This window comes from Centrocercus urophasianus, unplaced genomic scaffold, assembly GCF_019232065.1.
Source record: "Centrocercus urophasianus isolate 14NV4802_14NV808 unplaced genomic scaffold, USGS_Curo_1.0 seq_11, whole genome shotgun sequence".
NCBI lineage: Eukaryota > Metazoa > Chordata > Aves > Galliformes > Phasianidae > Centrocercus > Centrocercus urophasianus.
This window is the reverse complement of record NW_024884253.1, coordinates 68,408,033-68,428,011: the sequence shown is the minus strand read 5'-3', so window position 1 is coordinate 68,428,011 and position 19,979 is coordinate 68,408,033. Positions and strand designations below refer to the sequence as shown.

Genomic DNA, 19,979 nt, shown 5'->3' with positions numbered 1-19,979 from the left:
CTCTCAGTATGCACATAAAGCCGTTTGGAGATATGATGAAGTGACATAATCTGAGGTAGGATACACACTCTGGCAATTTCAGGTTAACTGTCATGAAAATAGGACATGAACATACATATTTATTTCTTATGCTGAAGGCGTAATTTAGCCCAAGTATAGGAATTATGATTTACTGTGCATCACATTTTATTTTTTTACAATTAGGCAATTTATTTTAATGACTTCTTTTACAGATATTTAGGATAAAAAATCATAACAGTGTGAGATGTTATTAGCAGAAAACAGCATAGATACCTTGATGTTTCTAATGGAGTTAAAATATAAGAATAAAATTGAGGGGAGAGATTGCTCTGGAAATAATAAAATGCAATTTCACATGAGAAGTGTCATAAAAATGAATTGTATTGCTAGAAAGAAATAATACGAGCAAGCAATAAACGCATTTTAAGGTGCCTAACTGAATATTACGAAAGGAATACTGGTAATACAGAGCAAGTGGATAATGAGAGTGAGATAAAAGGTAGAATTAATGACTAGTAACTAGTCTTGACTTATATAAAATTATAAGAATGTGTGATTTGATAGGGCAGAAAGATCCCTCTCAGGTTTGGAGAAACACTCAGTCAATTCAATGAGAGCATCATGCACAGATGGAAAATATTTAACTTTTACTTTTCTGTGCTGTGCTGTAACCTAATTTGTTTCATTCCAATATTCTAATATTCTAAAGAGTGTTCTGCTTGGTGACTTCTTCTTATCCTCTGTATTATATTTTCTAAGTAGCTGATAGGAAGAGATGAACCTAATAATCAGATTAACAGACTGGTGTTGTAATTAATTGTACTTATCTGATTAGTCAACAGCCAAAGCTGATTTACCATCCTTTCTTCTCAAGGCTCTGCATTGATAACATTTTTTCAAGACTGTAAGGAAGATACAGAAAAGCACTTGAAACTCAGATGTAACAGAGAGATTGCTTTATAGGTTAGGGTGAGTCATTGTACTTAAGCAATCATCCTATTTGTTTGTTTCTCTAGGCTGATAGGATTGCTTATGGCAAGTCATGCTTTTTTCTGAACTTAATCTTCATTCATAGGATTTTCAAATGAGTAACTCCATTTAATACAACTATTTGCATTGTTTACGATCTGATCTTGGTTTTTACCTTTTTCTCTTGATTCTAAAGCCAAAGCAAAATAGCAGTATTACTTTCCAATGTTTTGATTTATAAGAAGTGTATTAATAGTGCTTTTAAATGTTTCAAATTCAAAGTCTCATGCACACAGACATACTGATCTTAGGTCCCTGTGGTGGTTTGCCAGAGGAATATATAATATGTTGTAATACCTGATCCAAAACTGGTTGTTTTGATTTAGTGATGACAGTATTAATTTAAAAGCAAGCATAGCATATTGAAAAGTGAGCATTAAAACATAAAGAATAGTATCATATATCAAAATAGGACCTGGAATGCAAATTTATGTTTATATTTGCACTGTACTAAGTCACATAGGAACTGTAATGTAGCCCAGATAGAATGCTAGTCTGGCAGAAGGAGAAGTCATCTCCTGTTATCCTGGCCCTAAGATTTTTATTATCCTTCCCTCAAACATTTACTGTTCTGCATTAATGTATGTGTAATTAGCAAGCTGTACTTCTCTCTCTCTCTTCTTTAAGATGCAGGTTTTTTTCACGTTTGCATAGACTCTCAATCATATCTGTAGATCATTGCAGTTTCATCTTTTTACTGTCTTATCTTTTAGAAGGAATTTAATAATTGTAGCACTGGGCTCTTAGCTGTGCAAGCTGAATTTGTGCGACTGAAATATTTGGACATCCTTGAAATATTTGGCCAGTGGGTCTATGTGGCATAAGGACGTTTTTGCACTTAGCAGGCTATTCACTGGATGCTCAGATTGCCTGTTTTTTCTGGGAGGCTGACTGACTCTTCAGTGTTTCATTTGTACATTTGAACAAAAAAGGAAACCTAGGTAACATCAGCAAGACAGAGATCTATAATTTAGTAGTTTAAATACTATGGATTCTTTTATTGCACACAATTAAGGAGAGGATCTATAGGTAACAGTTGAAGTTCGCTGGAATCCAAGACACACAAGTGATTGAGAAAATTTAAATATATATGGTAGTCTTCAAATCACTTTCAATTTTTTGCTTCTATTGGTGATACAACTTTGTTCTTTCAGAAGAGACCTCTTAACTGCATACTGAGACCATATTCTGAGTGTTTGATGAAAATGGATTAAGTAATGACTCCAGATAGTACAAACTCTCAGGATTTCATGGGTTCCTAATTTCTTGACAGAGGGAAGAAAAGATGAGCAAACTAGTTCTTTAAGAGATATGTTTAGTAAACAAACTCCCAAGAGATCCCAACTTCCAACAACCCCAAATCTTTTATTCTGTGTTTTTTTTTTCTTCTGATTCCAAAAAACATTTCTTGTGAATTTTTTTTTTCTCAATTTTTTTTATTTGTAAGATTTATTAAGCAAACCTCTGTGTTGAGAAATGTGTCATGCTTACTTTTATGTGATAGCCTGGTCCTTTCCATATTAGTCTGCAGACAAACATATGTTCTGTATGGGACATGGTAGCATGCTGGCATTGAACAATTCAGGGTAAAGCCTGGCAGCAGGTCAGGAATGCATTTTGATCCCATGTTAGCCTCTGAAGTCGTACTTTGATCGTAATCAAAACATTCATTGCAAATATTTCTGGAAGTGCAGACAAGAGGCTCACGTGTATCCCTGAAAATCACAAGCTACTCTGGGATTATGCCAAGAGGAAAAAGCTGTCAAACCCAAGAGGTTTTGTTTTCATTTGTTAGCACTAGTTGTTCTAAATCTGAGACAATGTCAAATACTTCAGAGGATGGTGAAGAATTTCACATGTTGTATGGAGTTGGCTAAATTCCTTTTCTCAAGTTGAAAGACAGGAAGAAAATCCTTTTTCCCAGTAGTTTTAAATGTTGAAATTTTGACAGAAGGAGAGCAATTTTTTTCTTGTACAGATATTAAAGATTTAAAATTATGTCAAAGAAACATCACATAAAGGATTTTACAAAGTGATGTCAAAAATGCTGATAAACACAGTGAGAACAGTATTTTTAAACACAGCAAATTACTGTATTTTGCAGAAAGTATATTTTCACTTATTCTGAACTCCAAAGCATTTTGCCTGCTTTTTTGCCATAGCTGTTATAAATGCAGTCTTGATGCCAAGATTTTCCTGATAATACAGCCAATGAAAGATAAAAAGGGAAATATTCTTCTTGTCATGGAATTATTTTTGCTAGTGCAACTCATGCAAGATAGATTTTCACACAGGATTAAACATGATAAATACAGTCTTCAACTTTAAGTGGAGGAGAAAAATAGACTTGGAAATGATGAACAAGTAATCTGAATTTTAATACTTTAGAAATTGTTTGAACAATGATTGAAGAGGAAGGCAATTAAGAACATCAAAAATAGGCCAATTTGTAAGCATTTAAAAAATAATAATATGATAAATAATAGGTAGAACAAGGTTAATTGAAAATCATATATGTCTGATCAGTGGTTTTGTTCTGAATAACATACCAAGCTGTATAGAAAGATGAAAAGCAGGAGAGACTGCTTTGCAACAGTGAAGCATCTGACACAGTACTTTTGAGTTTCACAATGACTAGAATGGTTGGCCAAGGAAGAAGAGATTACACCAATGGTATTTCAAAGTGTGCTCCACCAGCCATGTAGGCATCTGTCTGGAGGCTGGCTTGGGGAACAGTGCTTGCATTAACAGCATTAATGTGTTCCGTTGCCTTTGGATCCATGCAAAAGTTCTAGCAAGGCATTGTATAGGACAGAAGTGCCTGACCTAATTCTGGAACAGATAGTTCACATGCAAGGAACAGTGCGGCTATAGTACCATTTGTGACCAGCTGTGTGGAGAAGTGTTCTTCCGTGCATTGTAGGTGTACAAGTTAAGAAAGGTATGGCTCTTAGACCATCAGCTGTGAGCACTGATTTGGAAGCCATTCCTGAAACACTGTGCACCTCCCCTTTCTTCTGCTGCCATGGCTGTTGAGATTACACATTCTCTTTGGGAAACTGAGTGTTGTTTTGTTTGTACATAAAAGCAAGAAACCCATAGCAGTTCTCAGGGTTAAATCCAGAATTCTGGATTCATAAGGCTGGTGTAATTTCAGGTTCACTTATCCTACGTGTTTCTTTGCTCTCCAAGACAAGTTTTAATAACTCTTCGTAGAGTTTATTCATTTCCAGTTTCATATCTGAGTGTGAGTGAGTAGCAAAGCAGTGCTTAACTGCCAGCCAGGGTCACACCCATCTCACCACACTTCTGTGCAAAAGGGCTGCAACACATTTAGAGCTCCACTCTTGTTCAAAGCCTCTTGATAAATTCTAGGGAAGAGTCATGTTTGAAATGTTACAGTTTAAAATGGAGAAAAATGTCTTTGCTTTGGTGTCTTTAAGCTGCTCCAATTATGACCTACAGAGTCTGCAGCAGCTTCTTCCCAAGGGCAGTAAGTGATGCTATTTTTCAGCTCTTGCCACCTGAATGAACACAGTGGTCAAGCTGAATTTCGCCTCCTGCAGGTAGCACATTAACAATTTTATGTGGACAAACAGCTAGGCGCTAATAAGTGCAGTGAATCTTATGCAACCAGATGCAAGTCAAAGACATGAAAAATCAGAAATTTGCTGCTGTTGGATTTTTTTTTTTATTCCATAATTTAAAATATTTGCTGAATATGGTTCTGTCTGCAGTATTTAAATAGAAGTTGTACTTCAAATGGAAACACAAAACATGAATTGAGGAGTTAGAACCATATTTTATTTCTTTCAGATGTGGTTCTTTGTGCTTTGAATCCTTACAGATTCCTTACAGAAAATGTTGTAATTTCTTCTTTTTTGTAAGCAAGTTCTTTAAACATACTGGTGTGAATTCTTTTCCTCCCTGTTATCTCTCCAAAAACATATCAAAATAGCAAGAACTGATGCTGGAAGTCAGATGCTTCACAGATCACTCTCCCTGGTCATAGAAGGCACATTTAGCCTGAGGATTGGACAGGCAAGCAGAAGTACAGTAATGAAGGGAACCTGTTGAATGCTTGACTTGGAAGGCTAATTGCTCTGATGTTTTGAAAAGGAAAGTTATGGCTGAATAATCAAGGCTAAATCACATTGTCATAGCATTTGATAGAAAGGTTAATAACCAAGACTGTATCCACATTAAACTCTCAGATGTTTGCCTAATTGCTAAGTATGCTTTTAAAGTGAAACTAACACCTGAGAGATAAAGATCTGGGGCCAAATTCTTTGTTGATATAAATTCTTTTTCACCTCAGTAATTGGAGTTGAGCAGTGCTAATTAGTAGTAGAGAATTTGCCTCACAATCTGTGTTATTGTTACCCACACAGGCAGGATTGATAAATAATCAGTAGTCTGTAAACTATCTTATGAATGAGGAAGGCTATCACTGGTACTGAAAATTTTTAACAAGAAGAAATTTTCATGGAAATACTGTCCCATCTCATAGTTGAGTTTAGTACGGTGTTATAATGTCCTGCATTTTCCTGTTCTTTTTAAGTGACAATGCATTGGACTGTCATTCCAGTCTGACAAAATTGCATGGAGGATCTACAGCAGTCACTGAAAAATATGTTTTTATTTACTGTTACTTCCCAACAAGAAGCTGTAGTCACTAAAAGCTTAGCAATTAGAAACTTAGGAATAATGAAGATAAACCATCTTGTGTTCTTATTTCTAAATTTATTAACTTCTTTAAACTTGTGTGATGTCTGAGAATCAGCTAGTCTAGTTTTCATCAGTAAGGGATGATTTTAAAAGATCTTAGTGTACAAACAATGATTAAAAAGGTAAAATTTGTCTAGACCCTAGAAGTTACAGTGAAGCTCCTTTTAATCTCTTTAATACATTTATGAAAGATGCACTGCATGCTTACAGATATGCCAATGCAACACAGAGTCTGTTCCATTATAAAAAATTATTGAAAATCCGTAGCTTTCAGTAGACTGCTTGTGTTTGTGAGCACACTTTCCTCATAATGTGCATAGTATTGATTGCTTCTTTTTGCTCTCAGTGTTATAATATTAGACTTTTGCAGCAAAGAGCCTTAATGCTTATAGAAACAGCTGGAAGTAAGCAGAAAAAAATAATAGCTCTCATGAAGTCATATGCTACATTGCAGACCTACTTAAAGAATCGTAACTAATCGTTGCAGCCTACATTAGGACAGATGATGCCAGCTAGCACCAAGACAAGGCTTTGCCACTGAAGGAAAAAAAAGCTTTACCAATCAGATCAAAGTAAAATTAGGCAGCTTATAAGAGCAGCATGGAGATAAGGACAATATGAAAGTTGTTTGGTTTTAAGTGGTAGTGTTGATTTGGGGAGGGCTTTTTTTTAAATGAATACTTTGCACATTCCAAGAAAATAGATTTCATGACTGGATTGATTTTGGCGTGGATTAGATGTGTCGTGGAGTCTGGTTCTCTTCTGTGAATCATGAAAATGCTTATCTAGTCCTTGATCTGTCAGTAGTCTTTAGCATTGTTGATTTTGAATTGCCCTTGGTAAAGGGCTGTATCTTTGTAACTTTGATTTCTCTAGAAGAAATTCAGAGAAGACCTCTTATAGATGGAAAAGTGCAGACATGAAGAACAAGGGGGAATGGTTTTAAACTTTGACAGGGGAGGTTTAGGTTAGATATTAGGAGGAAGTTTTTCACACAGAGAGTGGTGACGCCCTGGAACAGGTTGCCCAAGGAGGTTGTGGATGCTCCATCCCTGGAGGCATTCAAGGCCAGGCTGGCTCTGGGCAGCCTGGTCTGGTGGTTGATGACACTGCACATAGCAGGGGGGTTGAAACTACATGATCTTTATGGTCTTTTTCAGTCCAGGCCATACTATGGGCTGCATTAGGCAGAGCTTTGCCAGCAGGTCAGCAGAGGTGATTATGTCCCTTATCACTAATGAGACCACATATGAAGTGCTGGATCCAGGCCTGGAATTATCACTACTGGGACACGCACATACTGGAACAAGTCCAGAAAAGAATGATAAAGATGATGTAGGGGCTGAAGCATCTCTCCTAAGAGGAGCGGATGAGAGGTGGGACTGTTCAGAGCAGAGATGTCACAGGGTGAACCTTATCCATATGTGTAAATACCTGATGGAAGGATATAAAACAGACACAACCAGAATCATCTTGATATTAATAAGTAACAGGACAAAAGGCCATGAGCAAATACTGAAAAACATGAAATTCCACTTAAGATAAATCTTGTTTTCTTTTTTAACCATGAGGATGGTCGAACACAGGAACAAGTTACCCACAGAGGTTCCATGGTCTTCATCCTTAGAAGTATTCAAATTCAACTGGAAGAAGTCTTGAATCACAATAGCTTTAGTTGGCTTTTTTTAGCAAAGCAACAGGACTAAATGATCTCCATAAATATTTTACGATCTCATTGATTAGGTAATTCTTTGATTCTAATGCTCAAAGCTGTTATGTTCAAATTCAAGTGCAGAAGCCAGTGTCTTACTTGGCAACATATGGCATTGTACTTTTAATATATTGCTGGAGCACAAAAGTTTACTTTGCTCTTCTGCTGCTCATTTGTACACATTTATGGTCACACTGTATATACACTTCCATTTTCTTTTACCTTCAGCAGTAGCTATAGAGGCAGGTCTTCCCTCATGTCCTACACGTTGGAATAGCAGCAGGCAGGAGCAAAGCCTTGGCACATAGTCGCATTTCCTCTCAACTGTTTGGTTGTACTGGAGTCTGTGTTCATGATGTTCTCTGAGCAGCAGCCTGGACACTGTCTCAGGCATGGCACACTGCATCACTGATAACTGTTTTCATGATATGAGGGCTTATTTCAATTAGCCATCTCATTCCAAAGCGAAAGAAGAACTTGCATTCTGTCCTTCTGTCCTATGGCTGAATGAATCAAGGCAGCTTGTATCTGTTAACTGCAGATAGGTATGTCTCTCTGCTTATCCAACAGGCTCCTAAAATCAGTGACCCTGTCATGTTCTGGTATGCCTTAAGTACCCACTGGTGATGGTACAACTTGCCAAATAATTTGGTAGGACTTTTCAAACCGAGCCTAGGAGTAAAATCTACATAAAGAAATGCTTTGAGGATGGACTTTAGATGCCTTCTTGTCACACAGTTCAAAGACTTGGTGGCCAACAGCACACAGTAAGTTGTGTGAGTCTGAGACACTAGGCAAAGCCCTGGGTAATGCAACACAAGTCCCAGATCACCTGTGTTTGGTGGAAAGCAGCGTTCACTAGAAAGTGCATCATAAAACCTAGTCTACCTTCTGGGATTCCTGCATGCTCCAAAGGGCTATCCAAGTTGAAACAATGAGCAGGAAGTTAAGAACATGTTTCATCAGTGCTGACTGCATCTGTGAGTCATCATTTTGTGCTTCAGGAGAATTATTCTCAGAATCTATCAACTTCTTTCATAGCACTTCCAATCCCCCTGGTCACCCTACTCAGCCTTTCTCTCATTCTGCTGCCCCTCAGATTTCTGAGACAGGTGACACATAGCATGTTATCAGGGCAAATTCAGTACTTGGAGGCAATTGAGGCAGTCCTGGTTTCTAGCTTCCTCATCTCAGAGCAGGCCCCTGTGCAGTGTGCAGAGTTCATACAGAGCACCTTATAGGAATAGTTTCATCCAGACCTGACACCCTTGATGCCGACTGCACGATGGCTCTCAGGACTAAAGCTCTTTCTAGAGTGCAGCAGCATTGATAATAATGGGAAGTTATGCAGTTAGTGCATGTTTATAGCTGAATAGGTTAGACATTCAGTTTAATATGTAGATGGGTCGGGGTGGCTGAAAATGCTCTTCTGGGTACAATACTGATGACAAAAGTGTGCATGTAGGAAGGGAGTTACTTTACATGTTTGAATATGGGGCTTTCTAGTAGCTGAATGAGTGTGCTTAATAGCAAAATCTGCCTGTTTCATCACTCAAAATGATTACTGGACGTTTTTTTCCACTCAGTTGCAACTTCATTATACATTATTCTCCTGAGGAGTTTTCCCTTGCTAGCTATCTTCAGTGAAACATAAACTTGGTTTCAACAACATTAATGACATTCTTTGAGTTCTTGGTTCATATAAACTTTTACTATTTTCTGGGAAATTCTCCCTTTTTTTTTTTTTTCTTTGTGGCTATTATGTCAAGTAGAAGGATGGAAAGATTGAGGCTGTGACAATTACTCTCCTTACTCAAAACTTTTTGAAATGAAACTATACTTTTTATTCATAACGAAAGTAACTTCTGAGTTCACTTAGTTTAGAATATTGACTTTTGTGTGTCCTTTCTTATGTCACGTTACACCATAGCAAGAAAATTACATATGCTCAAACATGCTTTGTCTTTATATCAAGAGGTGTGAGGAGGACCAGTCTCAATTTCATCTTTGCTAAATACACATAATTTGTTCTCAGTTTTTATTCTACATGGCTGCAGTAAGATCTGCAACTTGCAGAACTGTTGCCGGTACAGAAAAGGTCTAACTACTTGCTGTGATCCGAGGATGCTCAAGGAGAACAATCAACTCTGTAGATCTGTCTTTGAGATTTGTAGAACTATCACGGGGTGTAATGTCAAAAATTGTAATGTACCGTATCCACAGAGGATGTCTCTCAGCACACTGGCTTTCCAGATGATCTTTCCATAGATCTCCATCTCCCTCCCCTGGATGTCAGATGGATTTATCATAAGAACATTGTATAAAAAATGACATGAAAGAAAGAAATTATTTAGTACCTTCTATCTTCTATCACCTCAAATCCTACCAAAAATATTGAATAACTAAGGTACATGCCAAGCTTGACAGGGTGTTGTTGTTTTTTTTTCCGTGAAAACCAGTACATTGTATCTCTGGATAACATGGTTTCACTTTTAAAACTGTTTGGAGATTGACACTGGAAACAATTTTTCTTACTTAGTGAGACATCTTACCAACTGTTGCTGCAGTTGAAGGTTTGCACAGTGACCTGTATATTTACAATGACAAATGATGCCTTACTCCCTGTCACACTGCCAACTACCGCTTGTTTGAGTTAATGACTAGAAATAAGAAAATTAAGATGGCAGAGTGCTTTCCTTGTCAGCTCGAGTAACTTGGGACTTGATTCTCTTCTGCAGAATTTCATAGCCTGAATGTGATTGTGTAGAGCCCTTTTATGAAAGGTCTCAGCAATGACTTACAGGGTTGGGGGTGTTTCCTTCAACAGAGTTGATATGGGAATAGTTAGATAGTACGATACATTTATTTTTAAATAAACAATTATTTCTGCCTAAATGTTAATATGAAGGTTGGATTTGTCCTGTTTTCTAAGCCATTCCAAATCTAAATCTGGAATCTAGATCTGGGGAGGGCTGCGATAGCCGTGAGCCATGTTCAAGAGACAGTGCTTAATCTGTATAGAGACTTGTAAAAGAAAAGGAATAGCAGTCATGGGAGTTCAGTGTATCCACCTTTCAATTACAGAGCTAACTGGAGCATAATGAGGATGATAAGCTGAGGAGCAGAACTCAGCATTTCCTCCATAGAGAGAAGAAATGCATTTTCTGTGCAAGATGTGCCCCTACTCTTCTTTCTGCATAAAGGCCCTATATTCTTTCCTTTGCTAGAAATGAATGAGGCAGACAGCTCAGTGCCAAGGGACTATAAGGTTGTCTGCACTGCTGTCTTGTTGAGGAGGAGTCTCTAGAGAGCGTGGGAAGGAGCTGAAAGGCTTCCAGTCAGGCTGTGGTGATGTTTGTCCATGTTAGAGAGAAGAAGAAATCACCTCTGTGAAATAATTAGGGAGAATATACCTCTCTGTTTCTAGCGATGCACAAGCCTGTATGTTTTGAAAGCTTGTACACAGTGTATGTAACTGTAAATGGAAGACACCTGGAGAGACAGTGGTAATGCAAAATACTACTGCTGTTTAAAGGGATCCAGTAATATTTCAGGGTTTTTTATTATATATATACATAATGTTGGAAGGAAAAGCACCACTAATAATCTGTGCAGTATTCTTGTAGGGCTGGATACAGCTTTCTTTCTGTTTCTCCTTATCTTGCCAGAGGGTAGGAGTTTCCAGTTAAATAAGTCTATAAATCCTCCCTTCTCTTCACAACCCTCTGTCCATCTCTAGTATTCAGATCCTTGACTTTACTTTTCCTGCTTTTGCTGTACTTACAGGCAAAGCTGCTGACTTTACTAAGGGTACAGTCTACTCAAAATACTCCTAAGCCAGAGTCTTCTGCTACTGGGGCACACTGTTTGGGAAAGGCATGCTCTGAAATTTTATCTTCTGATTTCTGTCATCATCCAAAGGGAATTCAGAGGATTTCCATCACATCAAAGAGGGATCCAATGGAAAATTTTTTCCAGTTGATACTTTCTGGATGATAGAAGAGGGCACGCTAAACTGGAGGAAGGTTCCTCATCTGCAGCTCCTATAGCAGCAGGGAAAGAGAAAAAGCATTCCTTTTAGAAGAGGAGTAAAGCCACACAAAACTTGAAACAACACAAAACTAGCAATGGCTTAATAGGAGGCATTTCTGATGTGCAGTGTGAGGAGAACTAAGGAGTCTTTAGGAGGATGGAAAGCAGGAATTTGTAAGCTAGGAAGTTAAAGGCGTTTGTTCTGGTTACAGTTTCTAGGCTTTATGCTTTCCATGCATACATGAAGGGAACAGTATTGAATTAGTTGGGGCAGCTTGCAAGAGAGCAGGACTAAATAGGTCATTGTGGGGATGCAAATATAGCTGGAAAATGGTGTATGTATTTGATCCAAAAAAATCTTTGGTGCTTTGTTGGAATAGAAACACTTCTTTTAGATGTCAAGGAGGCAGAACAGGAAAAACTATACAAAGAATTGAAAGGAGACCTTAAGTTCTCTCACCTTCCTCCTAAAAGTCATTCTCTTCTCCCAAGATTCTCATCTTCTTTCTGTCTTTAATACCAAGACAATTTAACATGGTATGAGGGGAAGAAAGTGCCTTGCCCTCTGCCCGAATGAAATGCCCAGTGTCTTCTCTTCCATTTCCAGATGTTCATACTAGGCAGTTAGGGCTGGTGTCAACACTTCTCTGTTCTTCCTTTGTGTGAACTTTAGAAGTGAGGAGAGAGGAGCAACAGATGAGCACCTCAGCAGAGGGATGTCTGCCCCCAAATTGGAGATTGCCAATTTACCCATTTCCAAATCAGAACTGCTGCTGGATAGTTTTTCACACTTTTTCTTGACACTAACAAGCACAGGTTCTATTTATATATACACAATCATACATATTTGTCTTTTTATATCAGTATTTTGAATTCCATGACACATTATTCATTAGATTTTGTTTTAGTTGTATTTTTATAAAGATGTTCAGAAAGCCCTCTGGCCCTGTTTGAAATAACTTGCAAGTAATGATATAAAGAGAAGATTGCTGCACCAGGGTTCTCTCCAAAAGGGAGAAAAAGAAGCACTCGTGTAAAATGAGAAACAAGGTGTTTTATGTTAGGCTTTGATAATTTTTTCTTCTATGTTAAGAGCCCTAGCCACTGGGCTCTTCAGTTTCCAAGAGATGTTTTTCGCGAAACTTCTAGACTTCTCAAAGCTTTATTTATATGTACAAATGCACATTTAAAAACACTTTTTCATTAATATAAAAGCCATTCTTTACAAGAAAAAAAAAAAAAAGAGAAAAAAAAAGAAAAGCAACAAAAATTATCAGCTCTTCTCCAAATTTTAGTGAGTTGTGAGTCTCAGCTCAGGTAGGCGCATGCTGCTTGGCATCTCAGCCCTTTCTTGCGGAGGACCTGATGCCTTCCATTTGCTCCCCTCTGTGTTACATTTCCAGAGCTCATTCACAGCTGTCTTCATTATTCACAGCTCTGAAGTGATGAAAAGAGAAAAAAGCAAATGTTGTAGCTTGATGTTAATTGTGAGAATGTTTTAGGAGGGGCAGTGAGCACAGAAGCTGTGCAGGTGGTAACCTTTGCTGTTGCCTTACAGGAATGTCAGCTCTGCTGGAGAGGAGGCCCGCAGAAGGATGAGGGAATGTGATGGCCTGACGGATGCATTGCTGTACGTGATCCAGTCTGCTCTGGGGAGCAGTGAAATTGATAGTAAGGTTTGTCATCTTTGTCTTTTCGGGAGCAAGAAATCCAGATATTCAGCGTACCTCAGGACTATAAAGCAATAGCTTTTAAAAAAATGTGTCCCAAGGGATGCCTTATCAAATAGTAGTTTAAAGCATCATTTTCTTTTCCTTCTCTTGAGCTGTACGTTTATGTGTGCTAAATATTGGGTTTGTGTCTAGCTGTGTAATGTGTCAAGGTAAGCATACATTCCTCTCACTTTGATTGTTATCAGAGAAAATATAATAACTACTTTAAGAAGAGCAAATATGTCATATTCCATGTAAAATTCCTTACACCACTCTGCCAGGCTTCCCTTAAAACTGATTTTTGGTATCCAGTATTAGACAGAACTAATAACAGTGTGGTAGGCTTACAAGACAAACAAACAAAAAACAAGTGGGCAATTAATAAGCAGTTTCACAGTGCTACCAGTGTGACATCTTCTTTGAGGAGGATCAATGAATGCTTTCAGTAACTTTTAAGATGTATTTTTATGTCAGCATCACTTCTCTGAAAGCACTAGGGTACAGACAGGACTCTTCAAAGGTGGACGGCACTGTTTAATTAAAAGGAATTCAGGGACTTACAAGCTGAGGAGTTGTAGTACATCAAATACATTTAAGTATTCCACAGAAGAAAAAAAGGGCTAGCCTCAATGACCTTCTGTGTTCAGTGTATTGTGCTAAAGCACTTCCAACAATCTTGGTCAATTTGCCAACCTTTAAAAATTCCATAAGAAAAGCATTCAGTGTAGCAACGTCTTAAAACTGGCTATGGATTTTTGAACGATGTTTCATGGAGTTGTCCCTGGACCTCTGATGGCTTGCAAATTGAAGATTTGCAAATTTTCTGGTCATGAACTAAACCAAACATAAAAAATGCTGATATTTTCATGGCAGGGAAGGAGGAATAATGAAAGGTTTGTAGCATGCAGGGCAGGTTTAGTGGCGAAATAACTAAAGCCCGCAGCAATTCAGAGGTCTGGGATCACCTTTCCATTAATAAACATTTAGTGAAGTAAAAACCAAAAGAGGCCAACCCACAAGGCACTCACCATGCTTGCATCAGGGTCCACAGCAAATCCAGAAGCCACAAGCTGCCTCCCACCCCTTCATCTCACTTCCCACAGTGCAGCTCAGAAACACAGGGGTGTTTTTAGCTTCATTAGCTTTGGGAATGCTGAATCATGAATTGTGTCAAACCTGCCTGATTCAGCTTGGCTGCAAGAAAGGAGAAGACAGGGAGCTTCGGTGGAGCAGACCAAGAGGTAGACTGAAGTGGAGGAAGTAGATTCTTGCCTTTCTCACAGCTTCGCTGCTGCTCTTTCTTTGTAGATGACTGGGCTGATTTCAAGATTGTTATACTATTAAAAGGGTTAAATAAGGAGCACAGAAAGTTCTCTGTTTTGCCTCTTATCACTAATATAAAATATTCCATTTATGCTCTCATTTGTAGCTATTACGACTTTGTAAAATCTGTAGGCTGTGATATAGAGGAAAAAATGAGGACATGAGAGAAGAATTATTCTCCCTGCCTGAGTAGTTTTAACCTCCTGTCAAGCTGGATTTTAACTATGGTGGCATAAAGCACTTGTGCTGCTAAATGCAAAACACCATATTGTAGCCATAGGTCTTGCATCCTTTTCCCAAAGCTGAAAGTGATTTTAATTAAACCCAATATTTGAATAACTGCCTCTAAATCACTTTTTAATCTAGTGGCCATTCATGATGAAATGTTAGAAATATCTGTAGGAAAGAGGAACGTGAGGTCCCTTGAAAGTTCAGAGCTACAAATCAGAAAGAATAAAACCTACTTCTTGTCTTGTATGAGTTCATCCAAATGGCAAAGGTGTCAGTTGCATTTGAGGCATTATCACTTTCTACTGCAAGGTAATGTTGTCCTTGTAGTAGACTCAGTTAAAACTGTGGGTTTTTTTACAGAATGAGAATTTAAAGTGTGAAAATTGATATCCATACAAAGGGGCAATAAAATGTCAAACTTTAATCAACACAAAGCTGCAACTTAAGCAAGTTGCAGTTGTACAGAAGTAATTATTAGCACAAGTCAATAAAATTCAAATGTGGAACTGTTAAGGATAAGTTTAAGGTAGTAAACTTAAAAAAATATTGTGGTCACTACAAGGTCATAGCTTTCAGGTAGGAAGGAAGCATTAGAAGTTTTTGCATTTTTCTGTATATTTTTATGTATGTGTTTGTATGTTTGGCTGGAGATTTCAAATCAGTGCAAGTTTAATTTGAAGTTTCATTCCTTAAAAAAAAAAGTCCTGTCTAGATGTTTAATACCTTCTCTTTGCTGTCTAAAAAACTGTGCCAAATATTACAGGGCATAAGCTCATTCAATTCATGGAAGTAAATGCAGCTCCATCTGCTTGCCTGGCTGGTGAATATGGCAGAGTAGGATAGAGCTGAAACCTCATACTCACTCTGTTCTGGGTTAGTGGAGCAGCAGAGCTGGAATGTAGCTTCTGTCTTCATAGAACATTAGGAACAGTTGAAATAGATATAGACAGATAATGACTTTTTCTTAACCATGCCTTCATAAAATTAAGTGCAGATTATTCTTGAAGCAGATAGCAAAACCAAATCAAACCAACTAAATGAATAGGATTCGAACAAGTCTAAAACTGAACTTCTTTTAGACTTGCAGAAATTATGCTGAATTATCACTGCCATCATTTTCTTCCATTGGGTCTAAATCTGCTTCAGAATTCCCTGCAACATCTTTTACGGAAGACCCAATCTATTTAGAGGACAAATACATAGGAGAGAAAAGCTGTCCACCAATTATTTGCAGCCTAGCTAAAAGTAAAAATATCAAGATTACTGAAATTCATAGTCTTGCTTTTTGGCCTCCAGAAACATAGCCTGTTCATGCTACAAATACTTCTGAAACAGAACTTGGAAGCCGTTTCTTCTGACAATTACCATAGATATGATGGCAGAAATAAGTGTTATTTCTGCCTTTAAACCAACGCACGCACAAAACCATTGTCACTTTCATTTCATGTCATTTTCTCCATTTTGAAGTTCAGAATGACAATAAAAATCCCATGGAAAAATACTGCCCAGACTGGTTTTTTTTGTTGTTGGTTTGTTGTTGTGTTGGCTTTTTTCCCCCATAAAAGAGTGTGTGATACCTTGCCAGATTTTCTAAATCTCTTGAGCAATGGTTACCAAGGGAGTACTCATAAATGAGCAGATAAGTATTGTACTGGGAAAATGTATCTGGAAAGATCAATTATATTGCATCTGCTTTGTATACAGAGTGAGAAAGGGAAGTATTTCAACTTCTGTTTTTCTTTTGTTTGTTGTTTGGGTTTTTCTTATACTTTTCAGACCGTTGAAAACTGTGTGTGCATTTTGAGGAACCTCTCATACAGGCTAGCTGCAGAAACATCTCAGGGACAGCAGATGGGAACAGATGAACTTGATGGATTACTCTGTGGTGATGCCAATGGAAAAGATGCAGAGAGTTCAGGATGCTGGGGGAAGAAGAAGAAGAAAAAGAAATCACAAGATCAGGTAATGAAAGACATTTGCAGTTGTATTGCAAGTAATTGGAGTGCCCATCATGAATATCATTATTGTATCATGAGATGTAATTAATGCACATTAAGCACATGGGACATAATGTGCATAACTGTTACCTACTGACACCCATCACTAACCCAAGTCCCCTAGTGCCATATCCACACATCTCATGAACATCTTTAAGGATGGGGACTCTACCACTTGGCTGGGCATCTTGTTCCAGTGCTTGACCAATTTATATATGTGTATTTGTTTCAGAATTAGTTTCATATTCTGCTTCTGCATTTTAAGAGAAAACTGCATAGAACTAAATTAAGCTGTGTGAGTGAATGTGAAAAAAACACACATGTTTTTGTGTAATTAATGTTGTTTCCAAAGATTGGAAATTACAGTCCTGATAATTTTCTTAAGTTATCTGAGGGGCTTTTGTTTTAGATTCATGTAGCAGAAATGCTAAGTCACAGCTTAACCCAGTGGTTGAGCACCTGGTGGGAAGGCAAGGCCAACCCAGGGGAACTCAGCTGCATGCAATGCACCTGAGTGACCAGAAGGGGTGGATCCACCCCTTCCCAGACCTCATTTAAGGGTTGGCAGTGGAGGCAAGGGTTATTTGCTGGAGATCCCTGCCTACCTGAGGCCTTCTGAAGGTAAGCAGCTTCTTTCCTTTATTTTTATGGCTGTTGCATTAGAGCAAGTCCTCACTTGCTATAGTCTAGAGCTTTGCTACTCTGCTGTCATTGCTGTGCTTTCTGTCACGTTACTGTGCATTTATGTAAAATTGTGTTTATTTCATTACTTTCTCTTTCTGACTAAAAAGCTGAAGAGTGCTGCTAATAATATTACACACCGTGTTGTATCACTGTTGTATCAGTAAACACCCAGAGTAGCATTGAGAATGATTACTGGCTCAAGGACTTCTTCTAGCTACGGGTGCTTCTTTTAACAGATTTAGTTCTTTCCATTACCACGTATTTCTCTTTCAGACTATTTAAAGGCTATATTCATTTGAGTAAGCAGTTAGGCAGACAAGGTATTTGGATAAGTGATATAAACGATTAGTGAAAATACTCAGTTCATAAAGGCAGCATCAATTAATATGGAAGAGTTAGAGTAATATAAGCTAAGATTCAATTTCTTGTGACTAGTAAGCTCTAGTGACTGGTAAGACTTTTAATTTCACCTGCTCTTGTTGTCAAACACTGTAGTCATCAGATAGTTTGTATTTATTATGACTTTTTGTTGGGATTCCAGTGTTAGGCTACAGTGGGGTTAGAAAGTGGTAAAGCAAGCTATCACAAAATTGTCAGAGTTGGAAGGGCCCTCCAGAGATTGAGTCCACTTCCCCCTGCCAAAGCAGACCCCCTACAGCAGGCTGCACAGGTAGGCATCTAGGTGGATCTTGCTATCTCCATGGAAGGAGAGTCCATGTCCTCCCTGGGCAGCCTGTTCCAGCGCTCCATCACTCACCATGAAGAAGTTCTTTTGCATATTGGTGCAGAACTTCCTATGCTCCAGTTTATGGCCACTTCCCCTTTTCCCATGAAGCAGTCATTGTCCCTTTTCCTACTTTAACAGTTCTCACACTGTACTTGTGGTTATCAAAAGAGCCAAAACAAAAATATCATGTCTGGATATTAATGTGTTCTTCTGTAATTGCCCTTTCCTTCCCGATGCTCTATTTAGGAAGATTTTCCCTCTACATTTCTTTCTCATCTTTTACATCTTCCCCATTCTTTTTGTAATTTCTGGATTTTGGGCTACTTTTGTTTCATCATTCTTATTAGACTTCATTCTATTTTAAAGATTCCTTAGAACTTATCTTCCTTCTCCTCTAGGCCTTTTGGTTGATTTCCTTTACAATGTACCGGCTTTTGCCTTCCTTTAGGTACACTTTGCCTGTTTCTTTGATCATTCATTATCAGTATGCAGCATAGAAGAAGCATCTTCAGGTCTGCTTGTGTTTGTCAAATTGAATGGTTTAGTATATTAAAATAATAGTAATAATAAAATTGTGCACGTGTTCTCGGGCTTACATTCACTAGGACTTCCTGCAGTAAGGAAATTAATTCCCCTTTCTAAAGCTAACTTTGTGTTGCTCAGGACCACTTTACCTTAGATACATTAGAATAGTATTTCTAATATTTTTTTCTTTCATCTCCTTTTCATCTGAACAGTTTTTCAGGATCCAGATACATTCTTTACTACTAAAAATTAAGACTGAATGGAAATCCAGGTTGTTCTTTTCTATGCTCGGTCACAGCCTGGTTGACTGGATTTCCTGGGTTTGTGTGTGTAAAGAGAAAGAGATATTCCTGTGTGTTGTAGAGGTTATTTTTGCCTTGCAAGAACCTTCTACAACTGGATTGTTTTGTGTTTCTCAGTATAGGCAGAATTCACCCCATCCAAATCAAACTTATTTACTCTTTCTGCAGCTTCCAGGAGAATATTTTTCAGGTGTCCTTTGATGATACGTTGTCACCCAGCATGCTGACTGATGCACTGTGCTTTACACATGAACATTTTCTTTTGCAGTAATCTGACAGGTTTTTTTGCAAGACTTAATGTTTTTCAGATAATGCCTTTTATAATCTCTTTTCAATTTCAGTGCTTAAGCTGTTACCTGCTGCTCATTCTATCCATCAGAACAGATCTCCTGCTCTTCTTGGGATGCTGTATTTAGAGTGCTCATTTCTTTAAGTGCCTCAGCAGAGAAGCTTTTATCCTCTTAAATATGTCATAATATAGTTCTGAAGAGCATGCTGGCAATGGACACTGTTTTACCTATAAATGAACAATGGAGTCTTCGTAGGATATGATAATTGAAAATACCTGAAACACTTAAAGCATGACACTGAAGTTGAAATCCTTGGGAAGAAATTTGAGAAAAAGATGGGTATAAAAATAATTGCTTACCCAGATGCTTCTAGATTGGGCATCAGATGAATTTTGGTAGGTTGTATAGGCTGGGAGTGCATTTTTTAATGCCTGAGATGTTCATGGCATACACGGAAGTATCTTCTTTTAAGCTCCATGGTATTGGTTATTTACAGATACAAAAAAAAAGTTCAGTGTTTAAAAACCAGTGGGTTTTTTGTATTTGTGCTTCCTTTTGTATTCTTCAGACTTTAGCCAGTCATGTTAGAAGAAGTGCAGAACATAGGCACACTGCATCATAAAATCACAGAATGGCTTGGGTTGGAAGGGACCCCAAGGATCAAGTT

At 38.0% G+C, this 19,979-nt stretch overlaps 1 protein-coding gene across 3 annotated transcripts in view; it reads left to right on the top strand.

Moving 5' to 3' along the window:
- Window positions 1-19,979, top strand: part of CTNND2 (catenin delta 2) — a 507,709-nt gene that overhangs the window by 406,580 nt on the left and 81,150 nt on the right. For all 3 annotated transcript variants that reach the window (XM_042838959.1, XM_042838975.1, XM_042838967.1), the window contains exons 12-13: window positions 13,080-13,197; window positions 16,564-16,749. In XM_042838959.1, coding sequence (XP_042694893.1) covers window positions 13,080-13,197; window positions 16,564-16,749 — 304 coding nt within the window. The remainder of the gene's footprint in view (window positions 1-13,079; window positions 13,198-16,563; window positions 16,750-19,979) is intronic.